The sequence below is a fragment of the Nicotiana tabacum genome, chromosome 10 (genome assembly GCF_000715075.1).
Source record: "Nicotiana tabacum cultivar K326 chromosome 10, ASM71507v2, whole genome shotgun sequence".
NCBI lineage: Eukaryota > Viridiplantae > Streptophyta > Magnoliopsida > Solanales > Solanaceae > Nicotiana > Nicotiana tabacum.
Window position 1 is genome coordinate 93380398 of NC_134089.1, and position 10468 is coordinate 93390865.

At 38.9% G+C, this 10468-nt stretch overlaps 1 protein-coding gene across 3 annotated transcripts; it reads right to left on the reverse strand.

Moving 5' to 3' along the window:
- Positions 1-3145: 3145 nt before the first annotated feature.
- Positions 3146-8775, reverse strand: LOC142161784 (EH domain-containing protein 1-like). Of its 3 annotated transcripts, none has more exons than XM_075223129.1 (16): positions 8499-8775; positions 8330-8409; positions 7066-7134; positions 6918-6975; positions 6749-6804; positions 6618-6660; positions 6435-6499; positions 5937-6050; positions 5665-5767; positions 5524-5573; positions 5021-5149; positions 4655-4906; positions 4480-4559; positions 3853-3979; positions 3616-3759; positions 3146-3487 (listed from the first exon to the last, which is right to left on the reverse strand). In XM_075223129.1, exons 1-16 carry the CDS (start codon positions 8581-8583, stop codon positions 3302-3304), a joined length of 1641 nt encoding a protein of 546 aa, XP_075079230.1. In that variant the 5' UTR covers positions 8584-8775; the 3' UTR covers positions 3146-3301. The 3 variants fall into 3 exon arrangements, with proteins under 3 accessions (XP_075079230.1, XP_075079231.1, XP_075079232.1); XM_075223130.1 differs by having other exon boundaries at positions 6618-6657; positions 8499-8731; XM_075223131.1 differs by having other exon boundaries at positions 7066-7118; positions 8499-8514.
- Between the last annotated feature and the right edge of the window lie 1693 nt (positions 8776-10468).

Consider the following 10468-nt stretch of genomic DNA (forward strand, 5'->3'; position numbering starts at 1 on the left):
AGTACTCTGGTGTCCTGAGGGGTAAGAATGGAGTGGGTATCCTGGTAGATAGCCATCTTAGAGAGTCCGTGGTAGAGGTCAGGCGAGTGAATGATAGACTAATGACTATTAAGTTGGTGGTGGGCGAGGGTACTTTAAATGTCGTTAGTGCGTACGCACCGCAAACAGGCTTGGATGAGGATATTAAGAGGCGCTTTTGGGAGGGGTTAGATGAGATTGTTCGTAGTATACCGCCTTCTGAGAGATTATTCATAGGAGGAGATTTCAATGGTCATATTGGGTCATCTGTAGGTGGGTACACTGAGGTGCATGGCAGCTTTGGTTTCGGGGAGCGGAACGGAGGGGGCATTTCGCTGTTGGACTTTGCCAAGGCTTTCGATCTAGTCATTGCGAACTCAAGTTTTACGAAGCGGGATGAGCATTTGGTTACTTACCAAAGTTCGGTGGCGAAGACTCAGATTGACTATCTCCTCCTCAGGAGATGCGACAGAAGGTTGTGCGAGGACTGCAAGGTTATCCCAGGTGAGACCCTCTCAACGCAGCATAGGCTTTTGGTGATGGACATTTGTATTAGGATAAAGAGGAATAAGAGGTCAGTACAAGGACGCCCCAAAATTAGGTGGGGCGCCTTAACTAAGGATAAAGCTAAGGAGTTGGAAGGAAGGTTATCGGCAATGAGAGCTTGGAGAAGTAGTGGGGACGCAAACACAATGTGGTCGACGACGGCGGACTGTATAAGAAAGGCGGCGAGAGAGGTGTTAGGGATATCTACGGGCCACAATGGTGGTCCCAAAGGATATTGGTGGTGGAATGCAGTTGTCCAAGGTAAAGTGGAAGCAAAGAAGGCGGCTTACCTGCGGTTAGTAGGGAGCACTGACGAGGAGGAGAAGAGAGCGAACAGTGAAAGGTATAAGATAGCTAGGAAGGAGACGAAGATGGCAGTGACAGAGGCTAAGACGACAGCTTTTGCTCGTCTGTATGAGGAACTAAGGAACAAAGGTGGGGAGAAGAAGTTATTCCGACTCGCTAAGGCGAGAGAGAGGACAACTCGGGATCTGGACCAAGTGAGGTCCATAAAAGATGATGACGACAAAGTTTTGATGAGAGATGACCAGATTAAGAGGAGGTGGCAGACCTACTTTCATAAACTTCTAAGTGAAGAAGGGGATCAGGATATTATACTTGGGGAATTGAGGAATGCCGACAGTCCCCATGAATTAAGTGATTGTAGGGACATTGAGATCGATGAAGTCATGGAGGCAATGCGTAAGATGAGAAGAGGCAGAGCTACCGGGCCAGACAAATTTCGGTTGAACTTTGGAGGTGTGTGGGTAGAGCAGGCTTGGAATGGCTTACTGGATTATTTAGTGTTATATTCAAGACTAATAGGATGCCTGAAGAGTGGAGGTGGAGTACAATGGTTCCGTTGTATAAGAACAAAGGTGATGTCCAGAGCTGTAACAACTATAGGGGCATCAAATTACTAAGTCATACCATGAAAGTTTGGGAGAGAGTGGTAGAAATGAGAGTGCGAAGGACGGTGTCTATTTCAGACAACTAGTTCGGGTTCATACCGGGGCGATCTACCACAGAAGCTATCCACCTTATTAGGAGGATGGTGGAACAGTACAGGGATAGGAAGAAGGATCTCCACATGGTGTTTATTGATCTGGAGAAAGCGTACGATAGGTTCCTATTGAGGTCTTATGGAGCTGCTTAAAGGATAAAGGGGTCCCGGTTGACTATATTAGGGTGATTAAAGACATGTATGCTGGAGCTAAGACTCGGGTTAGGACAGTAGGAGGCGACTCTGAACACTTTCCAGTTATTACGGGGTTGCACCAAGGGTCTGCGCTCAGCCCATTCCTATTTGCCCTGGTGATGGATGCACTGACTCATCATATTCAAGGGGAGGTGCCATGGTGCATGCTATTTGCTGATGACATTATTCTAATTGACGAGACACGAGGCGGCGTCAACAAGAGGCTAGAGATTTGGAGACATGCTCTTGAGTCTAAAGGTTTCAAGTTGAGCAGGACGAAGACGGAATACCTCGAGTACAAATTTGGGGTTGAGCCGACGGAAGCGGGAGTTGAAGTGAGGCTTGACTCTCAAGTCATTCCCAAGAGGGGTAGTTTCAAGTACCTTGGATCGGTTATTCAGGGGATCAGGGAGATTGATGAGGATGTCACACACCGTATAGGGGTGGAGTGGATGAAGTGGAGGTTAGCATCGGGAGTCTTGTGTGACAAGAAGGTGCCACCGTTACTAAAAGGTAAGTTTTATAGAGCAGTGGTTAGGCCTGCCATGTTATATGGAACTGAATGTTGGCCGGTAAAGAACTCACACATCCAGAAGATGAAAGTAGCAGAGATGAGGATGTTGAGGTGGATGTGCGGGCATACAAGTATGGATAAGATTAAGAATGAAGATATTCGAGAGAATGTGGGCGTGGCCCCCATGGAGGACAAGATGCGGGAAGTAAGACTCAGATGGTTCGGGCACATTCAGAGGAGGAACACTGATGCACCGGTGAGGAGGTGTGAGCGACTGGTTGTAGTGGGCACGCGGAGAGGTAGAGGGCGACCTAAGAAGTATTGGGGAGAGGTGATCAGACAGGACATGGCGCGACTTATGATTACTGAGGACATGACCCTTGACAGGGAATTATGGAGGTCGAGCATTAAGGTTGTAGGTTAGGGAAAAATTGTGAATATTTCTACAGCACAATAGAGTGAGACTAGCCAGTTCGGAGTTAGACTAAGAATGTCATTGCTCGTCTATTGATGCATGGTTTTACTTGCTAGTTTTTACTATACCAGCCATCTATTTCTTATTTCGTATTTTGTATTTCATATTTCCTATATTGCTGTTATTTTATTATGCATTTTTATGGTACTAATATATCGTCTCCTGTTGCTTTTTTGAGCCGAGGGTCTCCTGGAAACAGCATCTCTACCCTTCGGGGTAGGGGTAAGGTTTGCGTACATATTACCCTCCTCAGACCCCACTTGTGGGATTATACTGGGTTGTTGTTGTTGTAACAAGAGAAAAGAAAGACACATGCTAACACAGAACTAATTATCTTCCTGTGTTCAAAATTCTGAAGAATATGTGTTTATGTGCCACCATAACTGCCGGCTGATAGTATGGGTTGATTGAACCCAAATTCTTTGCAGAATTCTCAATGTGAGAGACCAAAAAGGAATAAGGTTACAACTTACAAGATACAATGAGTTAGTTATATAATAAACAAAATTCAGGCAAATATAACTGCAAACTTTAACAGCACTAGGCCTCGTTAGTCATAAGGATTCCTGAAATTCTTGAGAAGTTCAGGGATGTCATAACCAAGCATATCGTCAACATCTTGTATCATCTTGGGCTTCAACTTCTCAAACCTATCAAAGCTATAACCACCGAGAACTTCTCTGAAATGTTCAACATTTGGAAAATCCCCAGCAGGCAGATGGAATTCCCTTTGAACCTGTTTGGGACAAATTGTCCATTCCAACACAATACTAGTGCTCAGTATAGAAATTATAAGCATTGTGAATGTGTACATGACAGATTAGTGAATATGTAAATGCGCGGGTGGGTTTGAGAGAGTTAAACCTTTCCAAATTCATTTTCCAATTCATCAATGAGTCTCTGCTGTGTCTTGGCTTTGCCTATCATAGCAGGCATCTCCTTTCTGAGATGACCTATTATGTATGCATGTATCTTCGCAGCTCTAGCACGTTTTACAAATTCATTGATCTGTACACAATAAAAACCTCCTTTTCAATCCATGTTTAAAGTATTGTTAGTATATGAGCAATATAAAGACTCGATATGAGGTTGTGGATTTACACGACGGTCACAAGCCTTCTTTGGTATGTTTTTCAAGTCTGTAAGGAGATCATCTTGTTCCTTTTCAAAAAGTTCTTTCCCGAGTGGTCCTGTAGCAGCTTCATTCATTGGTTTGTCATTAAATGATCTGTGCAAGCGAAACATCACAATGCTAATGAAAAATATAAAACTCCAAATGGAAATGAAAATTTTATATATGCTCCATCTAAATTGAAATATCACTAATGACTTGATGACACTATCGGAAATGAACATGCATATTTTCATATTTAATTTGAAGTGTCCAGATTAAATCTGCACTTAAGCATTAGAGAGGGGAGCAACTGTGTGGGTTGGTCAATTATATTAAACACATGATAGCATCTAGTAAGAAAATGTGATGTCTCATAGGTGCACACTTTCAAGTCCTGAAAACCCAAGCGATTTATCTTAGACTTAGTATATGTTACCAAAAGTTTGACCCAACAGTGAGGCAGAGTTAGTTTACCACGTTCTGAATCCATCAGGTAGCATTAATTTATTTATCCTCATACTACCGTTTTGGTGCAACTCAATTACATTTAGTTGGCCAAAATATGCCCATTCAAGTCGGTTATTGGATTAGCTGTAAAAATACAGAGATCATACCCTATGTAGACGCGAGCAACTTCCGGAGTATTTAGAACTTTCCCCAAAGACCACATCAATGCTCCATAAACCCTCATAAGCTGAAATTGAGATCAATTGATGAAATCAAACCAGTAGCATAGTCCAGAAATCGGTGGAAAACATGAAGGAACAAAAGAAAAAAAAATTGCCTTACTTGTTGAGTATCAACTTGGTCAGCCTTGTTCAAAACCACACGTATCTTATCATCATGGCCTCGAAGAGAAGCAATCACACGTTTGAACTCATCGCTTATATCAAGCTTGTGGGGATCAAACAAAAGAAGGATGAGATCGCACTTGGCAGCAAACCAGGACGTCACACCAGTAAAGTCATAGCTCCTTTGTGTTCTCTGCTTTTCCCCAGATAAAACTCCAGGAGTATCCACCAGAGTAATATGCTCCAACAACTTTTTTTAACACGAGAGAGAGGTTGTTTCAGGAAAAAAAGGAGTTGAATGTTTTCTGAGTTTTGTTAAAGGTTGTTTCATTTTATAGTACAAGTAAATTGATCCATAACTCACAGGATGCGGCATTTGAGAACACTCAAACTTTGACAAAAATGCAGTTCCGAAAGTTGTCAGACCGCTAAATGGCATATCTGCTTGAACAGCAATTGTATTTCCTGGAATACTTCTTTCATCCGGCCCGTTCTGTATTACACACAGTAGAAAGCGATAACAACATTTGAGAAAATTATTCCCAAGCATGTATCATATTGGTGAAACTATTGCGAAAAGCAGCAGAAATCTGAACTCCCACATGAAAAATAGAGACATACATAGTAGACTACAAAAGAAAAGAAAATTATAAACTGTGAAGTGTCTTTTAAAGTGGACCTTATGTTGGGACACTTAAATGGAGGAAGGCATTGAACGCTTGGCAGAGACATGTATAGATTTCTTCTTTTCAGGACCATAATCCAAGCAGTTATGAGTGACCAGAGTGGTCAGTAAGAGTAAAGAAAGGGCGAAACTACCATGACAACCACATATCAGTCATTAAGAGTAAAGAAAGGCGAAAATACCATGACAACCACAAATCTATCTGTTGTAGGCTCCGGACCAATGTGAGCACCTATAGACATAGAGGATGTGACAATGTAAACAAGAGCCTCTTAAGCACATAGACAAGAGACATACACAAGTAAAAAGGAGTATTAGCTAACCTGGATAACTGGTTTTGAGTAAATGTTTAATGAATGTGGTTTTGCCTGTGGAGTATTGACCCAAAAGCATGACCATCGGCTTGGCATCAAAATCACTATTCGCCTATCACATACAGCACATAACAATAGCACTTCAGCTGTTTATCTATCACTATTTTCAAGTTTTCCCGTATTAATAAAAAGGAAGCATACTTGAAGGGGAGGAAAAAGAGCAAGAAGTTATTTCCCAACATCTTAAAGTAAGCAACACTGAAGTGAAATGCACCACCTACCAACAATGGAGAGACAAAATCATTAAAGTGATATGCGACTTCTAGCGGCTTTAGCTTTTGGATGTACAACTTCTTCAGTCCATCAACTATTGATGTGACAGAGGTTAAAGAGACCTGTAGGCAGATGAAAAAAGTGAAGCATTAGGAGCAAGAACTAAGCATTAACATACCATGAAGTGCTGTAAGATGTGGTCGGGGAATTTGGGATAGGAGAAGCTCATGCAATAATTTCTACCAACAGCCGACAAAATAAAATCAAACAACTTCATACTAATGGAAAAGGACAAAGATACTTCTTGACAACTTAGCTCGATATGTAAACCCCACATAATGCAGAATTTAAATATGTTTTTTTCCCTTTTTTGATAGGTATACATAATTTTAGTATGTCATTGGTAACATATGAAAGTTGTATAGCATATCAAAATATGCTGTGAATAAGCAAAAAAATGCATAATTTTGAGAGTGATATTATTTAAAAAGAGTAACCACACTCACCTTCTTTGCAGATTTCGATGAAGAAAACCAACTAGTTGCTGGTGCAGTCGGGACAGGAGCACTACCTGCTTCTCCATTCAAACAGTTAGAAGCAATCATACCATCTACCTCCCTTCCCCACACTCCAAGACCATAAAGAAAGAAAAGATAGGATAAGTTCTTGTGTGTAATGAGGTAAAATACCATTCTGATCAGGTTCGCTTTTAGGCATGGGCTTCTTCTTCTTCTGTTTAAAAAGATATAAATAAGGTTACAGTTCAGTCACTTCAGCGTTAAAGGAAAAATAAGGTAGAAGGTGAATCCAGAATACTTACAGCAAGAAAGACATCCAGACCTTCCATTGCAGGGGGTAGCAAATTTTCAAAATCAACTGCAATGAATTTCAAATGTGTAAGATCAGTATATGAGAAGAATGATGCAAGCTAAAGAAAGCCATACAACACAGTACATTATAAATTAAAAACATGAAACTACGCAAGTTACCATCAGCATTTAAAAGATCATTGGTTACTGCATGGCCAGCTTGTGCCAGAGAGACCAACTACACATCAAAAAGCAAAGAAAGATTTCTGCTTTAGATGGACTAGAATTAACGAAAAAATTGAAATGAGAGTGCACAAAGAAGTAGTACCTGCATTGCAATAACAAATTCTCTAAAACTGAGAAAACCTTGTCGCTTGGAATCTGCAATTGCCCACACCTTAGGAAAAGAAGGGAAATGAAACAAATTGTTGAAACAATTTTAAGCAGCAGAAAATGAATCATCAAAACTGGGAGGAAACCGCAAACTTGAGGTCTATGCGATTCAGCACAAGCTACTAATATAAGGTCCGTACATAGGTCAAAATACGATTCCATAGTCACATATCTTTATGTGATAACTAGCTAGATAATAGGACTTCTCAAGTAAAAAAATACCTTATTTAAGGATTTAGGTGCAAGGGAGGGAGGAGAGTTCAGTTTGCCCTTCGCTCAGATTTTTGTTTTGCCGTTTAAACTTAATTCTGCTTATCACTAGAAGTTATCTAAATACTTTAACTTTAACATCTGCCTCAATCTTGTTCACTTTAGCCCCCGGAAGATGATAGCAACCTGAATATGATCATCAATGAGCCAACTGACAATATTAACCTTTAAGAGAAGGCCTAAAAACCTGAGGATTTTCACAGCTTGCTCACATGTCTTTCATCTTCTGCTTAGCATTCTAGATCGTAGGTCATTTTCATGAGTTCTTTTGAGTGATAGGTTGGTCATGCTAATGCGTCGCAAAGATCAAGTTAGCAAGCCACCTATTGAACCGAAGAAGGAAACAAAAAGTGCCTTTACAAAAGGCGCACCTAGACTCCGAGAAGCTAATTAGTTGAGAACTTATCATTTAATACAAATACCAGAAATGGAAGGCCTTAGACATACTTATTTTATGAGACGTTCAAATGTGGCCTAGTGGTCAATGAACACTTAGGTGATTTCTTTCCATCTGTCTAAGCTTTGATGGACAGAGTTACCCGGTATCTGTGCTAATGAGATGCAACAGGTATCCCGTGAAATTAGTTGAGACTTGTGCAAGCTATACAGGACAATACAGTTATTTTTTTAAAAAAAAACATTCAAATGTATGTGATTTCTTCTTATCAGTCTAATCCTTGCCGGTAAAAGTTAAATGATTCTTGCTTGCTGCTGGTGAGAGGTAGCAGTTACCAAGTGGAATAGTTTGAGGTGCAGGTAAGTTGACCTAAACAGCACCCTTGTAAAAAAGATACTGCTATTCAAAATTGAGGATGATAACAGTACTGGATAGCAAATATTCAAATTAAACAAGATAAAAAAAAACAGTTAACACCTAATTGTTGAAGCATTCACAAACATAAAAGAAACGAAGTAGAAAAGAAACAAACCTGCTTGAGCTCAGGACGAGGCAAATTGGACATGGCAAAGAACTTTGTGGCATCTCCTCCAGTGAGACGCCCATCTCCATCTGTACCCCATAAATAATCCCCCATTATTGCAAATTCCTTTGTTTCTGCTCTTATTTGAATGACACGGGAAAAAAAGGTAGCAATTTACCTGAATCCGCGAAATTGAACCATTCTTGATAGATCTTCTCATGCTCTTTGGAACATCGATTAATGGGACTTGTATCAAACTCCATTTCTTAAATGATCTCTTCTTCTTTTGAAATGCAGAGAACTGAACAAATAAACTCTCCAAGATCTACCTTTTGTATAATTCCTCGACTATTGAAAATGATGTACTCATAACACGGATCACTTTCCCATTATTAATTTACGTACTACGCTACTGCTACAAATTACTCAAAACACACTTTTGGGGGTTAGTGCACACGTAATCATTCTAAGAAATGCTATTTAAAATTGGTTATTATTTATTTTGTGCTCAACTTTTAAACCAAAATCTTTAACTTAGAAAATAATTTAAGATATTTTTGTCACAAAAAATTAAATTAAAAAATTAAAATTCAAGACCCATCAGCTTATTCATAAATCAAAATACTTAAAGTGGTTACCAGATGTCATTTACCTAGCAAGAGCCCATTGGGCCATCAGGACGGAAGCCATTTGATAGTGAATTTTCTCAATTAACATGCCTTAATTACGCGTCAAATGGTTCTATGGTCTTAATTAGTTCCTTATTACGCAACCTAAACAATGTCCTTTCTAAGTTAAAATAGCACGTGCTAGCCAATTTTAGGATTCATCATTCAAAAATAGCCAGCGTTTGCTAAGTTATTGAAATATAGCTACTATTTGCTGTAACAGAGATCGGTCCAGCATAATATACTGGAGTTCGGTGTACCTATGTATGAACTTCCAGCATATTATGTTGGACCGGTATACTTTGCTGGCTCCAGTATATACTAGAATTCCAGAATATTATGCTGGAGTATTTTCCGGATTTTGAACAGTATTTTTGTTCAGATTTATCTTTAAATAAAAAGTGGCTAAATTTTGATGACTTTTGAAACTGTGGCTATTTTTGAATGACCACTTGTAAATCTGGCTATTTTTGAATTTCTTCCCCTTTCTAAAGACTTCAAGATTTACATAAAAATTGCACGTGGCGCCCTATTTGGTCGCCCCCATTTAATCTATACCAATTTTTTAAATTTTTTTTAACTCGTACCCACTTTTTAAACAATTTCAGCCCTCTTTCTCCTCTTCCTTCTCCTCCTTCGTTTTCTTTTTCTTCTTCTTCTTCTTCTTTCTTCTGTTGTTGTTGGTGCTGCTATGAAACTTCAGTTCATGGGATGATTTTCATAAGTATATTTATCAGATTATTTAAAAATAAATTATAAATAATTACGTAAGTTAGCAGACAATACTTTGTGAATATTTTCACGTACGGGAAGTTTAAGGTCATACTTAGTGATTCTTTTCATGATAATTCTGTTCTTTTCACGTTTATTGTTTCCAAAATTTTATGATATAGATACTGTTGGCAATCTGATTATTTTACTGTAGTTTGACTATGACAACACTAATGAATCCAGGACAAAAAAACTTCAGCTTATTTAATGCTGAAATTTTTACAAATGAACTAAATAACTTCAGCATCTTCTACTGAAGTTTTTGAAAAAGCTTTGTGACAAAACTAATGAATCCAGGACAAAAAAAACTTTAGCTTATTTAGTGCTGAAGTTTTTACAAATGAACTAAATAACTTCAGCATCTTCTGCTGAAGTTTTTGAAAAAGCTTAATGACAAAACTAATGAATCCAGGACAAAAAAACTTTAGCTTATTTAGTGCTGAAATTTTTACAAATGAACTAAATAACTCCAGCACTTCTGCTGAAGCTGTTGAAAAAGCTTAATGACAAAACTAATAAATCCAGGACAAAAAAACTTCAGCTTATTTAGTGCTGAAGTTTTTACAAATGAACTAAATAACTTCAGCATCACAAAACTTTAGCTACTTGAATGCTTAAGTTCAGCAATTACAAATAAAAACTTCAGCAAATAGAGAACAAAACTTCAGCACTAGAATGCTTAAGTTCAACAATTACAAACAAAAACTTC

Coding starts and splice junctions, on each gene's coding strand:
- LOC142161784 (XM_075223129.1), bottom strand. CDS start 8,583: ATGGAGTTTGATACAAGTCCCATTAATCGATGTTCCAAAGAGCATGAG. Junction 4,907..5,020: donor GTTCTCAAATGCCGCATCCT/GTGAGTTATGGA, acceptor TGTTAAAAAAAG/TTGTTGGAGCATATTACTCT. Junction 4,560..4,654: donor ACCAAGTTGATACTCAACAA/GTAAGGCAATTT, acceptor TCTCAATTTCAG/CTTATGAGGGTTTATGGAGC.